The sequence below is a fragment of the Alnus glutinosa genome, chromosome 12 (genome assembly GCF_958979055.1).
Source record: "Alnus glutinosa chromosome 12, dhAlnGlut1.1, whole genome shotgun sequence".
Classification (NCBI taxonomy): Eukaryota; Viridiplantae; Streptophyta; class Magnoliopsida; order Fagales; family Betulaceae; genus Alnus; species Alnus glutinosa.
The window spans coordinates 25,722,099-25,747,981 of record NC_084897.1 but is presented as its reverse complement, the minus strand read 5'-3'; the positions used below and the strand labels follow the sequence as shown (position 1 = coordinate 25,747,981).

General features: G+C 34.7%; 2 protein-coding genes across 2 annotated transcripts; both read right to left on the bottom strand.

The window, feature by feature from the left end:
* Positions 1-1,857: 1,857 nt before the first annotated feature.
* On the bottom strand, positions 1,858-6,139 carry LOC133852476 (transcription factor bHLH121-like). The gene is made up of 5 exons (XM_062289242.1): positions 5,809-6,139; positions 5,239-5,360; positions 3,403-3,530; positions 2,853-3,320; positions 1,858-2,768 (listed from the first exon to the last, which is right to left on the bottom strand). Exons 1-5 carry the CDS (start codon positions 5,931-5,933, stop codon positions 2,616-2,618), a joined length of 996 nt encoding a protein of 331 aa, XP_062145226.1. The 5' UTR covers positions 5,934-6,139; the 3' UTR covers positions 1,858-2,615.
* A 3,246-nt stretch (positions 6,140-9,385) lies between these two features.
* On the bottom strand, positions 9,386-14,674 carry LOC133851204 (calcium-dependent protein kinase 28-like). Its single transcript, XM_062287534.1, has 12 exons — positions 14,004-14,674; positions 12,893-13,023; positions 12,607-12,648; positions 12,306-12,417; positions 12,067-12,145; positions 11,738-11,907; positions 11,089-11,215; positions 10,687-10,802; positions 10,485-10,592; positions 10,342-10,404; positions 10,016-10,189; positions 9,386-9,894 (listed from the first exon to the last, which is right to left on the bottom strand). The coding sequence occupies exons 1-12, from the start codon at positions 14,397-14,399 to the stop codon at positions 9,727-9,729; spliced, it is 1,686 nt and encodes a 561-aa protein (XP_062143518.1). The 5' UTR covers positions 14,400-14,674; the 3' UTR covers positions 9,386-9,726.
* Positions 14,675-25,883: the final 11,209 nt, after the last annotated feature.

Genomic DNA, 25,883 nt, shown 5'->3' with positions numbered 1-25,883 from the left:
ACTAACTCCAGAGCACCGTTTACTAACTCCACTAACAGCAGACCCAGAGAAGAAGAAGACCCCAATTTTTGTTGTTCTGGCTTGACAGAGAGAACCCAGAAGCAGAGGAAGATGTTACTATAGGTACTTGCATTTCAAAATTTTTGCTTGAATAAATGTGTTAATATTTTCGGGGGTTTTTCTTCAACTTCAGTTAAGAAAAAAGATCGTTACATTCAGTAGCTAGAAAGCCCAGATCTTCGTCTATGTTGGATCCAACTATCATAATGCCAAACGGTTGCTTTTATAGTTCTGGAATCCCTGATATTATCCCATGGATCTTGACAAAAATCCCTATTTTTGTGTGATTTCGTAGAACATGTTTTGGTTGGTTTTCTGGTTCTCAAATCCATGATATTATCCCAAAGATCTTGACAAAAATCCCTATTTTTGTGTGTGATTTCGTAGAACATGTATTGTGCAATTGATAATTTTTTGTTAACGGAGATAATTTATTTGTGTTGGAGAAATAGATTGTCATTTTCCAAAGCAAATTTTTGTGATGTGGCTAGTCATGAAAATTGATGAACCACAGGAGATCGATTAGTTCAATGGGCATTCAGAGGAGATATTAGTTGTGGGTTCTATTGCAATGGAGTGGAAAGCCGAGATCACTTCCGTACCAGAATTTGAACAGATGTCATGAGCTGGGAATGGATGTTTGGAGGAAAAAATCCTTGCTGGCCAACACTGCAGATTGTCTATGTTAAGCATGGAAGTCATCAAAAGACAGAAGATCAGATTAAAAGGAACGAGGAGTCTTTGTTTATTTGCCATAACTGAAGTATCAAAGAGTTGTTTTTTTGATTAGTGGGATTGAGTTTGTTTTGGATTTTTTTAGGTGGTGTTTGGTTTTTCTGCAGTGTCTTTGGTTTCCGAAGAATTACTGTATACTTGGTCTTTGTTAGTATGTGGTTGCTGGGTTACTGGTTGTTTTGGGATACTGAGTTTTTGCTTCCTTTTGTTCAGCTATTTTTAGCTGTTTGGGTGTATTTTGTTTTCAGTTGTCTATGGAAGCAAAAACCCAAAAGGAAGCAAAAATCAGTATTTGGAAGTAGAGAGTCTAATGCCATCTTGGCTTTGGGCGAGCCGGATGTCAGTGGAGTCGTGGCTTCAAAACTACTCTGGAGGTTCTTCATATTTTTCATTCCCGCTGCAATTGTGCAATTGAAAAGTCATATTTGCAGTGATGTTTACACCACTCAAGTCACAGACATTAGGCTGCTGCTGTTAGTCATGTTAGTAAAGGGTGCTGTTAGTGAAGTTAGTAAACGGTGCCGTCCTTTTTTAAGTCATGCAGTAGTTTTAAGTTTACACTATGAGTAAATCTGTAAATGGCAAAACGCTGTAGTTTTAAACTACAGCATCTATGCGGTACTTTTTAGTACCGCATAGAAGCCGAATCCTATTTGCATAATACAATTGGGCCAGAAATTTCCAACCCAGATGATGACGGGCTTTTACCGTTTTACGGGCTCATTTGACTGTTCTATCAAAAAAAATTGGACGAAGGAACCTCTTTTTTATCTTTTTCTTTTTTCAACAAGGAGTCGTCAGCCAATTTTTCAACCCCAAGAAGCTAATAAGTAATAACAAATGAATGAAACCCAGAAACCGATTTTTTTTTTTTTTTTTTTAATTTTTTTAAATGCGGACAACCTGAGAGCCTGAAATGGACCACAAGGCTCACGTCGGACTACGCATACTTTCTTTCTCGTTTCGGGATTTCCACTAGACAGTTTTTACCGGTAGAATTAAAAACAAGCTTTTTGGCTATGACAGGAGGGAAAAGTAAAGAAAAAATCCAAAACAAAACCCTGTCATCAAAAAGAGTTCCTGTGTGTTTGTTTCGAGACAGTTTTCCATGCTTCTTTACATGAAAATCCAGGTGGTACATAATTATATTATGTGAAAGGCCAAGGCCAGAAGGACTGATAACATAACTAAAAGTGCCAATTAGCCATTTACAAGTGAATTGTGCCAACAGATAGAAGTGTAAGGGACATCCTACATATAATTACAAACACATTCATCTATGCGACAAAGGTTCTCAAAACATGTTAAAAACATTTCTGAGTATGGAGTGGATTGAAATTCCTTGTTATTTGGCTGCTTGAGAGAGGGGGGATTGTGAGGTCCACCTGCCCATGGCAGATTTACCCCGCATCCTAGGTTACTCGGGGTAGGTGGGCCTTGCAGCCTCCCTCTCTTAGGCTGCCTGAATTTCTGTGAAATTTAGACAGCCTAATCACAGAGAATCCTTGACCACATAGAATAATAGAACCTTGTTTCAGATAGCTCAATTAAATGGCAGGGTCCAACCAGTGCCTGTGCCTCCAAGCCCTACTAGGGCCAGCTGTGAGGGAGAACAATGCAGCAAGCCCCCATTAACAAATGGCTCCTAACCAGCAAAAGAAAACCCTGTGCTTTCGAACCAGAGATTCAGTTAGAGGAGATGATCAGAACTTAAGCCATTTCTGAAAGCCCGGGAGGACATTAGTACAAGGTGTCACAGAAGACACACCTTGAAAGGTTAGCAGTTCGATGCTGTCAGCGGATACAGAACCAAAAAATTCTCAGTTTTTGGACTTAGGCATGTCACCCACACTGTTGGAGGGGCTATCTTGAAGACCTTGAGAGGAAGAATACCTGCTTGAAGAGCCATTTTCCGTAACACTTCTGCCCTTCCTCTGTGATTGCTTGCCCTTCCTTCCTACAGAAGATAAATCCTGCATGAACCAATTCGGGCACTCTTCAATCTTTAATTTCCTGATCATTTCTGCAAGAATTGCTTCTAAATCTTTGAAACTGACCTGTTGTGCAGATGATCCAGGCATCTTCAGTTCAAGTTTTGTTGCCACGTCGTTAGAATCGTCACATCTTTCAACATCGCTGGCCTTCTGATGATCTGATGACTTACTTTTGGGATCTTGTTTGCTTGAAATCTGGGAACTGGACGCATATTGGGTCGGTGGCTGCTCCATTGGAGGGTTAGGAGGAGTTGGATAAGGGATGAAAGTTGGACAGGGATTAGCAATGGCTCCAGGATTCTGATTTCCAAAGAAGGGAAAGGGCTGCAGAGATGGGTGCATAGGGATCGGACCTGCAGGGACAGGTACAGGAACTGGGTACGAATAAGGTGGACCCATAACAACAGAAGGATCAATGGCAGACCATGGGAACATAACCCTGAGTCTTTGCTGATACTGAACATTAAGATTTTCAATATCAGATTTTAATGATGACTTCTCTTCTCTGAGCTCGTTCTTCTCCTGCATTAGCTGCATGAAGTAAAACATGATAATTCATATAAGCACACACAATGGCCTTCACAACCTAGAGGTAACATAAAAAGAACATCACCTCATGTGATTCTTCAGTAAGTCCTGTACACTCGGCCTTTAGTCTGTTGACTTCAGCAGTTAAATCCTTCAGCACTTGGATCGTGTCTGCAAGGATTGTTGCCTTGTCATTCTTGGGCCTATCCGGATCTACATTTTGAATGTAACATGTAAACATCCAAATTTGAAGCAACTTATCATCACTAGGGGAAGAAGTTCAGTGAATAACTAAGTTCACAATCAACTAGTTAATTGAGCAAAAAAATAATGCTAGAGTTGGGAGACATTGACAGCCACGCTAACACAGTATCTCTCAAGTCAGAATTAATTCAAAGGCATCTAGTATGAATTGGGAAAACCAAATCACAGCACGTGAACATATGTACATGTATCCTGCCTACAGTGAAAGTTTATTGCGTAAAACCAAGAGAATATCTATTGCTCAAAATCAGTAATCACTTGTTAAAATTACATCTTTACCCAGGGCTAAAAAAAACAATGGAATGATTAGTAAATAGTCGACTGATTGTGATGTTTGTATCTCTGTATATCAATGATACAAAGGCTGCAACAGGCGAGGACATCAAAAAGAAACATCAAAATCCATATTCCAGTAAAAGAGGTTTTGAACTTGCCACATATTCTATTAACCTGTATAAGATTTCTAGAAAAAGGATATGAAATAGCTTCCATTAACTTTTAGTTATTAAACATATAGATCAAACTTATGACTTACTATGTTCTCCACAGTTTATTATTATTATTATTGTTTGCATTACTTTTTTGACTGAAGCCACAGTATACTGTCTGAAATGAGAAGATATAAATTAGATCCCTTTTGAGTTTGTACATGCAATCTACATCTATAAGGTTGTGGTAACACTAAGCTTGCCGGTTGGAATAGACAGTTGGCTCCTACACTATAGATCTCAACGGAAAGGTCTTCTCCTTTGCTTGCTAAAGTGACGCCAGCTTGCTATTCAACTCAACTTCTTTTCAACAATAACTAAATCAACCTTTTATAGGTAAAGTAAGAGAATTGTTTCTCTATCATGAGAAAGTAAACATGCCACTTCACAACCAAGTTCCCAAGTCTAAGCAATCAACTTCAAGAAAAAGGTCCCCTTGAATTTTAGCAGCACCTTAGCATAGATGTTCTGTCAGGAAAAGAATAAGTCAACAATGGTATAGCTTATAAACTGGCACAGCAGTCCAGGAAAAGCTCAAGCCTTGCAATAGCAACTTATTTTGGCATGGCACAACCAACCCACAAAAACATCTTCTTCTTTTGAGAAAAAAAAAAAAGCGCGAGGGGAGGGGTGGGGGGGGGGTGTGTGGGGCACAAAAATTCCATTCATCCAGAATTGCTGCCTTTACTAAACTGACTAAAGCAAACTGGGAACAAGCTTCATAAAGATCATACAATACGATCCTGATAACAGATATTTGGAACTCACCAGACTATGTCTAGCAAAGTTTCATTCACACACAAGCATGCATATCTGAGAATATACAAATAGACAACCTGCAGATACACTCACATGACAACTTATTTGTAATGGTCTAGAAAATAACTGGTGGAAACAATGTAAATCCCTCGGCCATGTACTTCATAAATTTACACAAGTTAATATATTTTGTAGTCTATAATTCATGTACCTGTTCATAGAGCTCAGACTTAATTTTTGAAAAAGTTTAACATTAATATCGTACATCTTGTGAATCCAACGTTTTCCTTACATTTCCAATCAAATTCTTCCAAATTTCTAGTTATTCATGATTTCCTCATCCACTGAATCCTAGTGGGTTTGGGGCGTGACAAATAAAAATGTACTTCTAAGGTGCTATAATAATTTACCTAACGTGTTCCCCAGCTCGAGAAATTGCTCATTCAATCGATCCCTCCTCAACTTCTCACGGTCAGCCTTCTGAACTTTCCTTGCCGCAACTGGGTCCTTTATTTCCGCATCAACCCCTTGTCTGTGATACAATCCGAAAAAATAACTCGTCAAACTCAGAACAAAAAACAAAACAAAACGACAAGTTCAAGCATTTCTTCAGCTCATCCAGGAGGAAAAAAAAAACCCAGCTATAGCACCATGTGTTATGTGTGTGTATATACACATATAGATACACACGCACACATATATACATAGACATATGTATAGATACACATATGCATCAAATCTAGCAATATCTATTATCTCAAAGACTTAACCTTTTGAGTTTCAAATTCCATGTTCTTACTGGGTTTTTCTTTCTCTTTTCCCTTCTGTAAACTGAGTGCTCTTTTTCCCATCAAAATCTTCAAAAGAAACTTACACTTCACTCATTATAACTAATAATTACCAATTATAAATAATTCAAACAGTAATCCTTATAAATTATTTAAAAAAAAAAAAAAAAAAGGAATGAAAGAAAAAGAAACCTGGCATCTGGGTGCGAGTTGTGGGAGCGATTGGGAGGCTGAGAGGTCGACGGCGCTGAGTCCGCTGCTAAATTATTGTCTGTCTTCCGTTGATCCATTTCTCCTTCTCTCTCTCTCTCTCGCATTAACCGCCGAAGCTCAATCTGGGTCCTAGGGTTTTTTCCGCTTCTTCTTCTTCTTCTTCTTTGTTGTTTTTGCTGAAGAATTGCAGCGAAAGAGAAGCGTGATCTGAATCCGAGTCAGGAAACTCGAGTCAGTGAAGGGATTTTGAGAAAAATGACACCCAACAAGGACAAGAATTGGACTTGTGCTCTACACGAGCCACCAGGATATACCTCACCCATCTGGAATTTCAAATTTTTTATTTAATCTAAAATTTGTTAAAGTTGCTTTCTGAAAATACAACTTTGAGTCATCAAATATTTATTATTTTAAATTAAATTACCACTATTTTGAATATTCTTAAACTTTTCTTATATTCTATAAATAGTAAATATTGAAGCGGTAAAATTTAAAAATAATTATTTTTAACAATCTCACTACTGAGTCACTTTAAGAAATTTAGAGAATTTGATTATAATGAAGTATCTATTTGATTCGGCGGTTTGAAAAAATAACAATTTCAAAACAGTCAATAAAAATACGGTTTTTAAAATAAAGTTAGGATTAATAATTATAGGCTTTTTTATATTTTTAAATTGCAAATTTTTTTAAACGCACTTTTGAATTAGATAGTTTTCTCAATTTTTTTTCATAAGCAATCTAAGGGATTTGGGTAAGAGAAATAAACGGCAATACGGCACTACTTTTTTTTTTTTTTTTTTAACTAATAGCATGTGCTATTATAAATTCTAAAAGCTCAAAGGCTTACATCGTGAGAAATGAAGGACAAACTCCCTACACTCTTAAGTCAAAAGTAAAAAACAGCTGCCTATACAGAATTCCAAATTTCACTAAAATTACAATACAGCACTAATGAAACCAACTAAAAGCGAATGAGTCATAAACAGGACCTTCGTCGGCCGAGGAGCAGAAGTATAATAATTTTATGAGCTCCACAAAATCCTCTTTCTGGCAGTAATTTTTTATTTTTATTTATAAATAGCCACATCACAACCTTTCTAACTAAGTGAGTTGATGAGGTCTTCGCTTTCAGATTTGTGGGAAATGATGCAAATGAAAGAGCTATTCATCCACCCCTTCGGTGGTAGCAAAAGGGCTCTTGAGTGCCCAATGATTGGTCTTCACAGCCAAAACAACTCACTAGTAGACCAAGACAAAGCAAAAATAGTATTTTTGGCCTTTTGGGTGTTTCCATCTTAATCTCACTTTCTCGTAAGAATTTGCAAAGCCAAAGTTAATGCAAGCCGCAAAGGGCAATTGGGATTCTTTATAATTGAAAATTTATATAATTTTTCATATTTTTTTGTAATGAGATAAAGAATGTGAGAGAAGAATATGAATCTTACTGTTCTTCTCACGAAAATTATACAATTTTTCCTCCACTTTTTGGAGGGAGATTGCAGAAAATTTCCTTATTTCCATCCCTTCGCTCCCACCACTAAGCAAGAGTGTCAACACGTGGAAGGCCTCTCTTTTCACATCCTCCTCATCGTGCATGCTCCACTTATTTGAAAAATATTGAAGTTTAAAATAGTTTTTCTTTTTTCTTTTTTTAATTGTAGGCACTACAACAAGCACGATTCTTTAAGAATCTTATCTAAATAACTACTTTTCGAAAACGTTTAACAACTTACATAATGAACATAAAAAAAATCCAAACCTTTTTATATTTGTTAAATTTTATATGATATATAACGGATTCTTAATTGAGTAATGTTATTTAGTAGACTACCATGCAAGTGCGAATCTAATGGTTGGATTTTCAGTACTACTTAATCAAATTGTATGACGGTCGTATAACAATCTATTAAATATCATTACTATTATTCATTTGTTGTTTTAATTCAACATCATATATACATATTTTTGTAATACACTATATGTAATTCAAAACTAGTTAAATAATTTGATTGAACCCATACGATGCTGTGATTTGCTAGAGACTGAAAGAAATGGATTAGGATTGGCTGTAGTTCACTTATTGAATTGCAACATGTCCTAGCCCCTAATGAGAGAGAGCCCTGATAAAGCTCATTTTTTTAAACAGCTCGAGGTGCGAGGTTCATTTGTTCAGGCAGATAGATTTCATCAAAGCCGTCTCACTCTCAATTGACTAACCAAATTTGCCGCAATTCGAATAGCTAATTACAAGAAATCCTCATCCTAAAATAAACAAATAATTAATTATTTAAAAAAATAATTTTAAAAAAAAAAAAAAAAAAAAAAAAAAGAAAGAAAAGAAAAGAAGAAGAAGAAAGCATAGGAAAGGGTTTGCCAGTGGAAAAACCTTGAGTAGCACAAATTTGTCCTTATCTGGGCCTCACTAAATTATGAGGCTAGGCTGAGACAGGTGTTTATGCAGATTAAGCCTAGACTTGGGTTCAAAAACCAGGCCCGATGGTCCGGTGAGCTTAGACTTATATTTGTTATTGTCTTAAAAGGTGGCTCAAGCCTGTACTGTTTGAAATTGGCCCCGCCGCTGATCAACTCCAATCTTACATTTTTTGTATCTCACTTTAGTATGTTCGTTAGAAACATTGAGCCCATTATAAGCATTGCAAAAGAGGGCACCTTTTCTTTTTTCTTTTTTCTTTTTTCTTTTTTCTTTTTTCTTTTTTCTTTTTTCTCCGGTTGGGTTAGGATGGTAACTCATTGAAGGCTTAGATTAGACTATTTACTTTCGGCTCAATAAATTTTCTTTCAATTTTAGCTTTTTTTTTAAAAAAAAAATATTATATTTTAGCTACTTTGGCTCGTTTAGTTTAGTGTGAATGCTTTTATATCCCATCCAAATTTGTATGAAATAAAGTTTTCTTCCAAAACTCTCTATTAAATTAATATTTGTCCAACTCACATGCATTTTATCTTACAGATATTAGTTCTGAAACTTTGTCCATTTGCATGACCCAATCCCAACTTGCCCATACCAATGCTACACAATGTCAGATTTGTCACCCATCAAAGGGGAATGGGCAGATGAGTTTTTTAGGTGAAGGATGGTTGACACTTGCAGACTTTGGATGCCAGACTTCACTTCTGCTTTTAAAATAGTATATACTATGTCCTGCCAGCAAGCCAGCTATTGCCATTGCATAACATTATGAATGCATGAAATGAAATTATTATAACTATTACTAGTTTCCCAACAATACACCTTTATGTGCTGAGTCCTTTTTGCTTAATCATAGTGCACAAACAAAAACCAAATTACAGCTAAAATTAAGAGTGGCAATTCGTGTTTGCGTGTCGGGTTCAAATCGTGTTGAGACAAGAAATTCATGAGTGTTGAGTTTTAAATATAATGTTACAACACAAGCAATTCAAGAGACAAAAGAAATTGGAAGAACATATTTTTTTCTTTCTTTTTTGTTGTGATGAATGGAGGAGAGGACTTTTTAAGAACATATTATAAACACAAATGAATTCTTTTTTTTTTTTTTGATAAGAACACAAATGAATTCTAATCCAGTATTTTCCATTCACATAGTCACACATTACAATTTGTAGGGCATGACCAGGATATCACGAATACTCCGAAAGGATGTAAACTAGTATGACCATCATACCTGGAACCATCCTTCATGCTGATCCAAACCAAATCTATATCAAAAACCTCTGGGTTTAACGTATTCACAATCCTATCCACAATCCTACCATTAAAACTCGAGTTTAAGGAGATCCACAGAATGGTGATTTGGAAGTAGACAAGGGCATTTCTTGGATTTGAAGTATAAACTTAAGTAAATGAAACCTGAGGAAAGAAACTCCACCTCTCTTGGCCTCTCTCTCACTTCTCTATATCTTCCGCGAACTCCGACGACAAGGCGGGCTAGTCACATTCCGTGAACTAATGCTTGCAGTTCTTAAAAGTCTACGGAATTCGGATAGACTTATTTTCCCATCTTTGTCAATGTCAGCCTCGTCAAGAAGTGGATCAATAACGGAGCCTCTCAAGCCCGTGTGCTACAATGCAATGAAGTAATTTCAGTACAGGAAAAATCTTTGTAATGCTGAGAAAAATTTAGTTAATGAGTATATAAAACTCAAATAGGGTGGGCTTGCAGTGCAAATATATAACACTGACCAGTCTCAGTTCATCTGGAGTAATAAACCCATCTTTATCTATGTCAAATTTCTCAAAAGCAGCTTGTGACCGCTTCTGCCACTTCTCAGAGTCATGCTCCTCCATTTGATGCACATGTAGAGTGGCTGCTACAAACTCAGTGAAATCAACAAGGCCATCTGTGTTGCTATCAATCTGCAACGACAAAAGATTCCGTTATAGTTTAAAAGTAACTGTATTCACAAGCCAAAGAAAAGTACAGCTATGTATAGATGTTGGATTGCTGAAGGTGGGTTTAGAGTAGCCTGATAGTTTCTTATTTCCCATCTATTGGGGGAAATGCTCACCGCTTCCAGAATCTCTGAGACACCTGATTCTTTCAATTGCCAAGGGAGATCTTTAGCAAGGGCCTGCATGAAAACCATCCTTGTCAGGAACAGAAAAATGATAATAATGGAGAGAGAGGTTGAATGTGAAAGAGAACTTTTACCTGTCTCATTTCTTCTAGACTAATAGAACCATTTTTATCCACGTCAATAGCATCAAATTGATCTTTAAGATCAGAAAGCTCTGCTTCGTCAAGAGTGCTAGCCAATGCCTGCAAGGCAATCAATTATTCAGAAAAGAAATGAATGAAGAAAAAAAACTACTTGCCTTCTGCTATAAAAGAATCTTTTTAAGGGAAATCTCACCCTCAGAGCGAACTGTTTCAAACGACCGTATCTCACAAATTGTCGCATGTTACTCAGAACAGATATATCGATAGGGATCTCTGATGCATTTCCCCCTTCTCTTACCCAGGGATGTGCTGAAAATTTTGAAACCAATCTGAAGAGTTAACCCTCCCTTCCCCCTCAAAAAAAAAAAAAAAAAAAACTGTTTTCTTAAAGTTTCTATGAGAAGAAAATTCTGGAAGAATATAACACAATTTGACTATTGGCCTCAGTGACTAAAACGTAGAAATAAGAATGAAACCAAAGGAAAACTATTCAGAGCCACAAGCTTAAAAATATGTAATTGCATTAGCCAATTTCCAATATACCAAAATATACAGCACTAAAAAATTACTAAAGAGAGAAGAACCGGATACATACACAGGGCCTGAGCAGCAGTTAGTCTTGCCCGAGGATCCTTCACAAGTAACTTCTTCACAAAATCTTTACCACTGTTGCTTATGGTTTGCCACGGTTTGCGGCGAAAATCAGGCTTGTTTTTTAAGACCTGTAAATGTTAGACAGTAGATAAGTACACTCAAGAATACAATGATAAAAACCCTTCTTAGACACTAGGCGATGGCCCTTTAATATATAGACCTTATGAAGTGACATCCCACAAAATGTAACTTTGTTTAGGAAAAAGAAAGGCTGTGAGGTTTTTTTTTTTTTTTTGTTGGTGGTGTCCACTTTTCCATCTGATGAACAAGCTGGAGATTGGAGCATAAAATAGTTGCCAAATACTCGGATAATAAGTACAATACTATGATGACTTGTCCAACTGGTAAAAATAAAAGAAAATAATAATATTTTCCTAACTCTAATGACTTGTCCCACTGGACAGTTTTTCTGTATTTTTTTTTTTTTGGTGGTGTCCAGTTTTCCATCTGATACACAAGCTGGAGATTGGAAAATAAATAGTTAGGAAACTACTCAAAGAAGAAGTAAAATACTATAAAGACTTGTCCCACTGATAAAAAGAAAAAGAACAAGAAAAAAAATAATAGTTTAAATGAAGCTTGTAGTCAACCTCCTTAAATATACCATCTTCAGTCTTATCCCAGAAAGGGCGCCTCCCACAGAGCAAAATGTAGGTAATCACACCAATACTCCAGACATCTGATTCAGGTCCTGACTTGCGTCTCAATACTTCAGGAGCAACATAGTAAGCACTGCCAACAATATCATGAAACTTCTTTCCTGCATTTTTTTGTAATTGTATGGGTTTAGAGGTATCAAATTATAAATGGCCAGGAATACATGTAGAACAACATCTTCAAATTAACAAAAAGGCCTAAGTAGGAAAAATATAACTAGACACTGAAAATGATCGAATCTCATAATTGAAGCTCCACTTGCCTGGATTAATGAAATCTGACAACCCAAAATCTGTGGCCTTCAGAGGTGAATCCTCTCTAGACGACTTAAAAAGAAAATTCTACATGCAGCAAATACAACGGAACCAGTGTCAAAAACCGTGACTAGTTTGATTAGGTGATTAACCTACAATTGTCATTGGATTTGAAAAATAAATGTCCAGCAGCATGAGTCCAGGTAGGAAGCTGAACAAGCCATGCCTGTTATGAAGCTTGTTATACCTCTGGTTTCATGTCTCGGTGTACCAACCCATGTAAATGACACTTAGCTGCAACTTTGAGCATCTGCCGTACAACTACTGCTGCATCCTTCTCAGTATAACGGCTGTCCTTCCTGAGTTCAGAAAACCAAGCAGAAGTGTAAGTGTCTTTAATAATTAATCTAAATACAAAAACATAACGAAATGGAAATATTTCGTCCATCCGTAAATACTGCAACCAATTTTTAACCAGATATACACATTACAGAGCAGCCACTGCTGGTATGACTAATGAATTATACCAATGACTTAAACAGTCTTACTTGGCCAATATCCGGTCCAGCAATTCACCGCCCTCACATAACCTGATAACAGACAAAAAAAAACACACAAACACACAAGTTCAAGATATGGACAGAATCGAGAATTAAATGAAAGAAACGAATATAATAGGAGGTTAAAAGAGCCAAGAAGAAGTGCAAAACTTTCTCTAGCAAACGAAGGTCAATCAAGCAAAAAAAAAAAAGGACATGTTGCAATTAAGTGAACAGAAAAAACACAAAAACAAAACGGAATAGTCTGAAAGGAAGCTCATAAAGCTAAACTTACTCCATTACTATATACACATAAGAATCATCCTCAAACGCATTGTAAAACTGAACCACATTCTCATGGCCTGTAAGGGCTTCCAAAATCTTGACCTCTCGCTTCACATCCTCAACGGCAATAGGAAGAACCATCTGCCACCAGATTCAAGGTTGTTTTTGGAAATTTTATTAAAAATATGTATCAAAAGAGAAGGGGGGAGGACAAAAGTTCTGCAGAATTAAAGATACCAAAAGCTATTTGATCTTATATGCGTTTTATTTTGTTTCCATGACCATCAGTAGTAGTTCTAGGACCACATTTCACAGAATCAAATTAGAATGTACAACAATTATCTCTCACCTAAAAGGCCTTGAGAAGAAAAGAACCAACCTGAGCAAGTTTGCAAAATAATCCCATGAATTTAGTACTTGCAAAACAGATACTGCAAACTGTTATTATCCTTATCATTCTGAGACTAAGCCCATCAAAGCTGTCAAACCGAGTAAAGTCCCTTGACCTATTATGACTAGAAACATTCCTTAGAATGGGTTATCACTCATCAGGCATATTTGAAATGAGTCGACATATCCTCCAGAGGTCCATGGTGATTGCCAAACCTTTATAGATGGGAAAATCGATCTTCTAGGCAACAGAAAACAGAGATGAATGCAAAACAACATGACTCCAAAGATTGATCTCCATGGAAAAGACAAGTCAACGTACAACCTAACTGGGTAAGCCAGGTATCCATAACAAAAGGAAAGGCTCTCCAGAAATATTGGGACCAAAATCATCTCTTCCAATCCGCGATCAAACTACGCAACCCCCAATCACAAAAAGCCTCCAACTTCCTATCGCAAATTTCTCACAAACCCATTGACCAAACACAACCTTAATTGAAATCGTAATACTATGTGCATTCAAAAACCAAAATTTACATAACAAAAAAAAAATCTCATCTACCCAGATTCAGATGTAGTCAAAACCCGAATTTACATAGAAAAAAATAAAGAAAAAGCATCCAATCAGATTCAGATACAGTCAAATGAGGCCACAAAGACCAGCAAATCCCACAAATTGACCCAAAATCAAAACACCCAATACGCTAAAAAAACACAAAAGAAGCAAATACCTTATTCTTCTCGATCCTCTTCACCGCGACTCGATCCCCACTCGCCTTTTCGGTGGCAACGTAGGTGTACCCGAACTGGCCGTGCCCCAACAGCTTCCCAATCGTGTAGCGACTGGTAAAATCCTTGGCGTACCCGAAGTCCGTGCGCTTCCCACAGGGGATCGCCCCGCACTGCCGCCGCGTAGCGGGCTTGTCCTTGGGCCTCAGCTGATGCGACTTCTTATCGTTCGCCTTGCTCTGCTGCTGATCGGTGGAAGCCTCTTGTTTCTTCGCTGCGATTATTTTCGTTTGTGGTTTGGTGGTCTCTTTACGGTTGTGATTGACCGTGTTGTTGTTGTTGTTGTTGTTGGTGCTGTTAGAGCCCCAGACTCTGTTGGTAGAAATGCAAGCACCCATGATTGGAAAACAGATATAGAGAAAGAGAAACAGAGGTTTTTAGAGGTTTTGACCGATCAAAACCATGGCCAAGGACTTGAATATATACTGGCAATCATTTATTAGCACAGAGAGATATAAAGAGTGAATGAGGGGATTACAGATAGGAAAGGTTGGAGCAGATAGGAGGAAGAAGGGAAGAAAGAGAGGGTGGTCAAAAAGAGGGACTTTCGAAGAATGTAAAGGCAGACAGACAGGTGGACAGACAGAGAGAGAGAGAGAGAGAATGTGAACAGAAGCTCTTCAACCAGGTCTAATTTTTTTTTTGGACGGAGAAGATTAAGAATTTGCCAAAAGAATTTGTTTTTTTTTTTATATATATATATATAACATATTTGCATATATTATTATTTAAGTTTTTATTTGCATCTTAATTACTTTCTTTGTCTTTAATAAATGTAATTACTAAAAACTATTGTAGAAAACTGTAAAAACGTTTCAACCATTAACAAAGTTTTTTGGACAGTAAAAATTGTAAACTAATTATTACTATGAAGTAATATAAGAGGAAAGGTACAAAGGAGAAGCAGGTGAATGGAGAGTCATCCTCCTATTTTTTGTGCACAATAATAACACAATACCAAGGTATATTGGATGGGACTCAATATGTAAGTCCTACCCCAATATACCTTGGTGTTATATTATTATTGTGCATTGTGAGTGTTTTAATCATTTTCTTAATAATAGAGCCAAAGAAGGACTAATTAAATGTTGCCCAAGCTCATTATTTACGCAAAGCGTAATTAAGAAATGTTGTTCATTTCATTGTCTCTTAGCTTTTATGATATTTGTTACTCCCATCAAATTTGTTTCTTAATTGCATTATAATCATATTGAGATATAATTATTTCTCAATCTCCTGATTTTAATTTTTTCGAAATTCTTTTTAATGTTTTCTTGGTACGTTTCACTGTCTTGGGACACCTCCACTCCCCCATCATAAAGAAATTGCATATTTATAGCGATTATGATACACTATATAATAGTCAAATTCTTTGTTGTAATTCTTTGAAAGTTCTATCTCTTCTCATCTTTATCTTTTTTATACCTCGAAATTGTGATCGAAACTACGTCGGTCACTAAAAAAATAAATATAATACTTTGCATTCACATGTTAACAAATTTTAAAAGGGTAAAAAAAAAAAAATTATTTTACGCCAAACTATCTTCAATGTTACACTTGCCTGAAATACATATATATATATATATATATATATATATATATATATATATATATATATATATATATATATATATATATATATAATGTTGTTCATCCATATCCATGGTGTGTAGTATTTTATTTCAAAATTGATAGAGAGCGAGTTTACCTGGAGTTGAATGCACTTATTTTTCTTTACATTTACGGCGAATTTTTTATATTTTTATTTAAAATAACTAGCTAAATTTTTTTACTTTTTATATTTTAATTAATATATTTTCAAATATATTATACATTCAATTATCTATTATTTTTTATATTATTTAAATATTTATTTTTTAAACATATACTTAATATTCAATGAAATATAGAGAAATAAGGATAAGTGGGGGAGAGAGAAAATACTTATGCATTTATGCGTCGTTTCTCAGCTCCGGTCTCGTTTTGGTTTTCTGTCTAGGGTGTTGTGTTGTTTTTTATTTTCTTTTCACAGTCAGCCTGTGTGATGCTTGAATGTTACGGGACTATTTGTTGGCTTAGGGGCTAGATCTGCCCTCTTTTATTGAAGTCCTTATAATATTTTTGTATTATTTAGGTTGCTGTTCAAGTCAAGTTTTCACTTAAGGTGTTGAGGTCCTATACCTCTGTATTGGTCCTTACCCTAAGACTTTCTTCAGGAGAAATATATAATGCACGTACTATTTGTTAAAAAAAAAAAAAAAAATTAGATGTACACATTTTTTTTATACTTTTTTATTAGCCATATATATATATATATATATATATATATATATATATATATATGATAATATAAGCAATTAGTTTACAAACATTCTCGACGTGAAGAAGGGAACACGCAATTTTCAAAAGCAAGGAAAAAAGAAAGAGTGTCTTGCGACCGACTCGATTGTAAGATAACTTAAATAATAAAAATCATTGCTAGGTCGGCAAATAATATTATAAGCTTGCAAGGGAAATTGCGTCGATTCTCGGAGCGAAATTGACAGCGGCAACATGCACCGATGTACGCAGCACGAAAGAGTTTAATAGAGACAGGTGCCTAGTGCCTACGACTCCGTCGGGCCAATTGCAAATCTTAAGATTTTTTTTAAAATAAAAAATAAAAAAATTAGTCTATTAAATTAATTAATTTATGCACTTTAAGCATAGAAAATACATTTTTTATAAGGATGGATGTAAATTCTTAATTTTATAGCAACTAATTATAAATTAACAAATCATTAAAAACTAAAAAATACAATAAACATGAATATAACTAATCATTTAAAACAAATTAAAAAAATGACGATTTCTAGACAGTAGACCCCTCATTTTAAGACTCTTCTGGATCTCAAAAGTATCTTAAGCCCTTCGCCTGAGCTGGAGCTCGACTCTTCTTTAGAGTTGCGGGTGCGGGAGTACCGGGAAAAACGCATGAGGCTGTTGGACGCCGAAGAAGTCCAACGGCAGGATGACGTTGCTTTAGAGAGATTGAGGGGTGAACCCTCAAGGAAATGACGCGGGAGTATGTCTCTGTATCAGTGAATTCGTCAACTAGAAGCCTCGTGTGGCTATCTAATTCCCCCACAAATGGAGGGGGGATACTTGCACTTTGCCCAAACTTATTAAATGAAGGCGCGTAGCAGGGCAAAAATCATTATGAAGCAGTCCTATAATTCGAGACTTTCGAGGTTGAGATTCTTGAGAAAATGCTGGAAGTCCAATAAATACCCTTTTACTTACTCATCAGCATGGAAGCCATGGATATTATTATTAATAAATCCCTATTTTAGAACATCATAGAGGGGGCATCATAATTCATTGAATACAAAATCAAGAATATCGAAGTGAATTATGGATCAATGGAATGACTTTGGGTGATGGTCTTTGGCAAATTCTGGCAACAGATTCTGGAGGTTGGATGGTTGTCTTTTCCTCTTGATTTTATATTTCCTCAATTTTCTTGGACAAATCCAGTGGGAGTGGTAGGGTATTTGCAAGGAAAAAAACTCAAAAAGTGATATGGTGTTTTCATGTCTAATGTCTAGTGTGTGTTTGAATGATGTGTCAATATCTTATTAGAGGCTGTAAAAGTTGAGTTTTACAGCCCATCCTTATCAAATAGGCTCTCTTAAGCATATGATTCTCATATATATTTTAAAAAAACTATATTAAAAATCACGTGCTTTAATATAAGTGTCAATTTAATATATTTCATTCAACGCAGTTTGGAGCAAAACTTTATCCATCCTTATGTAACTCGTTGGATTGGGCCTTTAACCATCCCATATGAAAGTCAAATGGTGATTTATAAAGGAAGTCAACTTTTTTATGGCATTTAAAATCACATTCTATGAGTCATTTACATGAGAGCGGCACTGTTATACAGCAACATAACCCTCCACGCTCCAACCCAATTTAAGCCCTATTTATTTTGGCGTAAAATATTTGTTGAAAAAAGTTTTTTCTATTTTTGCGAGTTTGACGTGACACAAAATTATTAGTCAACTTAAAAATATTTTTCAGTTGATCAAGAAAAATAATCTGTAAAATGATTTACGTTTATCGTTTCCGTACATCATTTTTTCGTTGCTCTCATACACCTCCAACTAGCCAATTGAACTATATCTTAATCCCACCCTCTAAGCATTCTATTCTCACACATTTTTCATCCATAAATTCTTTTTGTTGTCTCTCTTTTTCTCGTAGCTCCTTAAATTATACGAAAATATAAGAAATATTTCGTGATTTTCTATAAGAAGCCAAACACCGAAAAATATTTTCCGAATCATTTTCAAGGTTGCAAACAAACGGAAAATAGCTAATTTTTCTGATTTTTTTGGGTCATTAAAAAATAAAAAATAAAAAAATTGTCCCCTCTTCTGTATAAAAGGATCCTGACCATACTATTACTAAAAGAAAATATATAGATAAATGACAGTGATAGTATATAATGTACTAAATCAATTTAGAAGTTAATTAAAGTATTTCTTTGTTTAAGGAAGACAAAGTTCCCTATTACTTCGACATAATTTCACAAATATATACATTGGTATTATAGTATTTAATTATTATTATTATTATTTTTCTGTCTACTAATTAATTAGCAGCTGTGAGTGATGTGTGAATCAGTAATTTGGAAGTACAGTGTTGACTTGGTCGCCGGAGATATTCAAAAGTCTGATGTCAATGGGTTGTCATTGTGCATGTCATGTTTAAATCAAATACTAGCAATTTGGCAACCAGATTGCCCCGGGCCTCCTCTGGTGGACCAGCCAATGCCTAGTGACAAGTACAGTTAAAAATAGGCTTGATGAGAAAGAACCACTTGCAAAACATGACTTTGACTAATATTATACTTCACAATTTCACACCTTTATATTGCTAAAAGTATTAATTAAATATTGTTATTTTTTTATTAGCTTAAGTTTGTTTTTATAAAAGCTAGTTAAATATTATTTAATGTTGTATTAGCGCCGATGTTGTGAATTCGAGCCTTATTTTTCACAATTTACTCTTCATTTCAATTACATATTTTACGTATTAGACCTAAATTATTTATGAGGAACTTAAACCCGCACGTGAATAAAAATGAATGTTAAAATATTAATTAAATGATTAAATTTGTGTTAACCTTCTAGTATAAGTAGTAATTTAACAAATACACATTTCGAATTGTTAATGTTTAGTCTGTGAGTCGAAAGCTCCACCCTTTCGAGAGGCCTTTTGGTCTAGAGCTTTTTGCTAAGCATCTGAACAATCTCCTGTCATTCCGTTTTATGAAGCTCCCTTATTGATTTCCCTGATAGGTATCATTACGAAAGAAAATGGTTGTAACAGTTAATTTACATGTGTTGGGGAATTATCATTCTCAAAGTCTAAATGGGCCCATCACAAAGTTTAGGCTTTGGCAGTTTACCCGACTCGGATAAACCTGATTTTACAGTGCTCGGAATCTAGAATGTCCATAACAAATCATAAGTGGGCTTGAAAGTCCTACTAGAGCCCACCCGTAGTCAATAGAGCCTAATTCAAATAAGGCCTAGCCCATTTATGATCATATATCCGAAGCTATAAGAACTTGAGATACCCGGATGTATCTCGGGCATTCAGCCCACGTTTCGAAGCTGCTTCCAATCCAAACATGGATATGCATGTTCCGGATTATCGGAAGACACATGTTTGATAACGTGCAGTAACCCATGAACCATGATCATAGAGACGTTTCTCCTCATTTCAATAGATAAACTATCTCAATCCTACAGTATAAATACACAGCAACCTCCAAGTATTCTCGGGCTGAAATGATTGTTATTGAGGCATATATTTATATTGATTATCCAAAAAATTGACTTAAGCATCGACAAGGGTGGACCCATTAAGGGGCCAGGCCCCCCTAAGCCCCAATATTTTTTCTAAAAAAAAATTAAAATTAAAATGTTATCCCTAAATTTTTTTATTTTAGTTTTGCCCCCCTTAATTTTTTTCTTTTTAATTTGGCTCTTCCAAATTGTCAAGTCTAGGTCCACCCCTGAGCATCGAAGTGGGATGAGTTAGCACCCCCGGTAAACACCCTCAATGACTTTCTTATTTTGTAGGAGAATATTTCTTCTTGAATTGCCAACCAGTTCCAATTTGTAAATTTTCTCGAAATCCACTGTACAATTCAAGAAATTAGACAAAATTTGTGGGAAACTGTTTAACCATGCACAGCTAAAAAGTACAAACTTTTCAGTCGGATACTTTGAAATGTTGATTAATTAACAGTGGAAAAAGTACAAAAACAAAAGACAGTAACGAAAACAGAGGGTGAAACGTCGTAAAGTCTGTAAATTTTGCAAAGCTAGAAACCTTCACTTGGACACGTTTGATTTTAAAGAAAAATGTAAAATCAGTTCAGTTAAATTAATTTGTAATAAATTTCTCTTGGTATACAAAAATTTGCCAAGAATTTACTGTAGTAAATAATAAAAACAAATAGGTCGATACTTTTAAGTTTCAACTTTTGTCTCAAATCTTGACCGAGTCATTAATGTGTCATGTCAAAATCAATCCTACAATGATACATGTCACCAACAATTAAAAAAAAAATATAAATATATATAATAAAAAATAATTTTAGGGGGTGCCCGAGCTATCATTTTGGACAAATGAAGAGTAGCTGGACCATTCAAGGGCTATGGAAGTAGTTCGGCCACCCTCATTTAATTGACATGGGGTGGCAAAACTACTCTAAAAGTCATTGAGAGTGATTCGAACCAACTCCAAATCCTTGAAACCACCACCCTTTGTAATAAGAAGATGCATGCTCAACAACGATCGCTTACAGATAAGATCGAAGAATAACGGTTGTAATCAAACTTAGTTGTTAAAGTGATTTGTGTAACTTAATTATATTTCATTTGTTTCTGTGTAAAATAATTTTGAAAATGTTTTCAGTATTTTTTAGTGTTTAATGCAACCGAAAATAATAATCAAACCAAAAATGTTTTCGGAGGCTTATTTAGTTTCGGAAAATAGTTTTCGTTTTTAAATTTCGTAAACCATTTTTTGAATTTGAACTTTTCATCCTCAAAACACTATACCTTCGTTGGACCACTACCAGAGGTTGCAAGAAGTCTCCGACCATTTTCCCCGGCACTCATTTTCTATACGAGCCAAACTTCAAAAACTATTTTATGTCGAAACAAATAGAATATTAGTATATAATTATCCGTAAATGACAAGTAACCCAATTATTTTTTATTTTCTTGTTTCTCTTATACATCTAACATTTTGATGGGGGACACTTAGTAATATTTGATTTGTATGATTGCGTCCTTTTAAATTTTAAATAAAGTTGCAAAACTTAGTCAATGGTTATTGTTTAGAAAGAAAGAAAGAAAGAAAAAAAAGTGCATGGTTAGAAAGGATGGTGTTTGTTCTTGGATATTCCCATCTGTCGGAAAATATGCTCCTTGTAAGAACATTTCAAGGCAAAGAACAAAGAAGGTTAAGATGTAGACTTTGACTTTAAGAGAGTATTAATCGTTAAATAGGATCAACTTTCCAAATCTTTTCCGTTATGTTTATTAAAATTTGTTTCTTTTTTTTTTTAAAAAAAAAAATTAAAATTATTAACAAACAACCATAATACAAAGCATTTAAAAAAAATTGTGATTTTAAAAGCCACATTATTTATAGAGGGACACAAGGAAACTTATAGCATTACTTCTAAATACTACACCCCATCTCATTAGGTTGATGACCTTTGCTAATATAATAACAAAAAGGGTAAAGTCCACATACGACAATGTCCCCCCTCAAATTACAAAAAATTGTCCATGTTCCCCAATAACGAAAATACCATTAATAATTTTTGTTTTTTTATTTAAAAAAAATATAAAAATTTTAAAAAAAATGAAAAGAGAAATACATAAAAAAAAAAAGGAGTATGTTGACTTTTTACTAACAAAAACTAAATGGTAGATGGGTACTGTCACATTAGTCTAGTGAGATGAGATATAGTATATAGCATTACTCATCAATTTAAAATTATTTTCATACTTATGTCACATTAGATTACTCTTTAAATAAAATTAAAAAAAAAAAAAAAAAAAAAAAACCTCCAAAACGCATGCTAATAAAATTTCTAAACGGAGAATAAGAAAATCAAACGAAGACCTCGACTTGACTATAGTAATAAATTTAAAAGAAATGCGTGGCTTTGAAAGCCCCACTTTCCTGCCAAATACCATGGCATTTTATGGATGGTTAAGCTAAACCAATTTTTAATCACCAGTAATCAATCAATAATCTCATGCCCTAGCACATGCATGCCGGCTCCAAACGACTATTCAAACTTTTTGTGGGTCTATGATTTATCCCCTTCTAACCCAAAACAGTTTCATAGCACGCCAATGATTGATCAACGGTCCTTAGTTATGGACAAGGTTGTCCTCCAACTAATTTTTTAAATCAAATCAAATCTATTAAATTAATATTTATCCAATCTCATTATACTCATATATATTGAAAATACACGTAAAAATCACATTGTTTAATGACAAGTATCAGTTTAATATCAACTCTTTTTATTATTTTAAAACACAAAACGCTCTTCAAAATGTGAAAAAAGATTTTAACAATCACCTCACGACGGGTCAATTTTTAATGATCTAGACCGTCAATTTGAAATGGACGATCTAGATGAAGTCTATTATATGGTGCAATGCTGTAGGTATTGCACCGAATCTCAATCCTCCGTAACTTGCCTCCCTTTTGGGTTTTGGCGGTTTTCTTAAAAGGCATGTCATTGATTCTCAAAGTGCATGTCTTTATTTCACAAAGATCCACCATTTTGGACATTTTCAGTGACCATTTTAATAAATGATAAATAGCCAACGTTTTGGCATTTTGTTATGCATACGGCGGCCAACTACTTTGGATATTGGTAAATTGGTTTATCATATGTATATAATTCCATGCATAATGTTTATATTATCACTTGTCTTAAAGTTTATATTGACGGGACATAATTAATTTAATTAATATTTAATTATTACAATATTTAATCATTTAAGAATACAAAAGTTATGAAAATAAAGTAAATGATTTTCTCAATCTTTGTGGTTGACACGTTACCTCACAATGTGGTACCAGAAATGAGCATAGAATATAAAATGTTTACCAGTATGAACACATATTCTGTAAAGGGCTTCACCAAGACAAAAAGAAACTATTGTTAACACGTTTAAGTACAAGTGGTCCTCCCCAAAAAAGAGATAAGTACTGGTGGACTGGCAATATCATCCCGTCGGTGTTCTTAATTATATTCACCGCCACAATTACTCGGATAGAGATTTGCAATATTTTTTACATATTATACTGTAATAATAGTACGTGTGTATAGGAAAATGATTATTATATTCACATTACACAATTTTAGATCGCACACTAGACATAAAGAAGTGAAACCCACACATTGGATCAAAGAGTACGATGGTCGTGTAACCACCCCTAAGTGGAATTGGGGTGGCCGTGTGGCCGCTCTTGTGCTGGTCAAGGTGACAGTGTGACTAACCTTTTTTTTTGTTCTTAATTTTTTAATTTATAATGGGATTTATTTATTTTTAAAAAAAATATATCTCTACATTTATTTAGATTTCTCAAAATAAGCAATGTATATTATAAAAAAAAAAATTTCTCAAACGTGGATCCAATTAGAAAATATTTTTTTAAAACAGATTTTACTTTTATATCCCATCAAAAATACTTTTTTTTAATAAAAAAAGAAAAAGAAAAACCCACCTAAAACACATTAACTTTAATAACAAAAAGTTTTAGCATCGTAACTTTCAAGCAATCTCATCTGGATTTTGCTTCATATTTGTACATGGCGTGGCAAGAATCACGAGACTTTTTCTTCAATCTCCCAACAATTCACGTTAGAAACGTGTGCTATCTCTTTTTTAGCATGACGATAATTAATAGATTATATTGTGATTGCACGTGTAAATATTAAGTCATAATATATCAAGTAGAAATAAAGAAAGTTAATAATTTATAACATTAAATTATTAAATTTACCTTCAAATTTTATTTCCCTAATTTTCTTCCAAATTTAATTTAACATTTTACACATTAAGTCTTATTTATTAAGAGAGAATTGGGCCACACATAAATAAGTGTTTTAAAGTATTAATTATGTTAAGGAATATTCCTTCCTATCTTAGAAAACGACCACGTGGAGCCTTGCACTTGACAGGGACAAAACGGACATATAACACATAGAGGTATAAAAAGGGAGTATAAAAATTATTAAAGGGGGATCTATTCTCTCGAGCTCTCGCTTCCTCTTTTTTTTTTTCTCTCCTCTCCATACAAATACTTGACTGACTTGATCGTCGGAGGAGGCTTCGTCGGCCAATCCTTGGTGAGTCTTTCTTGTTTTGCAGGTCAGGGCACAGACGAAGGGACGTCTCTGATGTCGCCACGTCACCAGACCAAAATTGCATCAACAAATTAAATGGTAAAGTAGGAATCGACCAAATTATATAATCAAATCTAAACTAATATATTTAAATTTTTAGAATAAGTTTTTTTTTATATTGAATATTACAACAAAACCGCAATTATTATTATTATTTTTTTTGACAAGAAGCCACAATTAATTTTGTTTTGAAAAAAAGAACTTTTGACAAGGTCCACAAGACAAGACGTCTAGACTTATGTCTAAGTGTCTAACACTCTTAGTTTGGGGACTGGGGATAAATTAATTATTGGACAGAAAGATTGGAATAAATGAAATAAAAAGGAGAAAAATGAACACCTTTGACAAGGTCAACAAGACCAATGTCCAGCTTAAGGTGATGGATTTGACAAATTCAGCATGTGTGTGTATGGAGACCTCTGGGGGACCCAAAGAAAGTTCCACCCTATCACCTTTTGGAGACCTGTTCTGACAAGTGGTAACCATTTCATCAACTTCACTGACTTTCGGTAGCAGAAAAAGGAAAAGTTTTTAATTTTTTAATATATATATTTTTTTTAAAAAAATGCTAGTGTTCCTACATGCATCCTACCCCCATCCCATCATACCCTAAAAGTGAAAAAACTGAAAATAAAATTATTAAATAAAAAAATAAAATCACTTAGAGAGTGGTGAGATGGGGTAAAATGATGGTGGGAACACCAGCATTTCCCTTTCAAAAAAGAGTAGCCATTTTTGAAAGAAGGTTCTCAATGCTTGTCACATATCTGGTTGAAGTCGTATCATTAATATTCCAAGGCTAGTGCATTTATATTCCAAGTAATTGGTGGGTCTGCCTGTAATTTATATCTCCAACAATAAGTTCATTCAACTTGCGAAGTAAGAAATCATCTCCTATACCATAATTGCGTTACACAGATAGTAACTACCGTGCTCACCATATCGTGAGATACGCCCTTAATTTAAAAGATAAACGAAGCTTAATTAAATCAAAGCCAACGTGGGGTTGAGTATACATTGAAGAAGGATCATGGCATAGAAACGGTTGCATAAGAATTATTGTAAAAGGTAAATCACGATCGGGTAAGAGGGACATTTGTTCTTGCTCAAAACTCTGACTCTAAGCAATTTACAATTCTCCTTTTCTTCTTCTTCTTTTTATTTTTATTTTTTTTTGAAACATAATCTTATGTATTATTGCCAAAAATCAGTAGAAAATGACCTCAAGGAAAAGGTCTAGGGAATACAATTCTCCTTTTCTAAATATCTATTTACATTAAGCATCAGAATTATCCTTACCAATACTATAGTA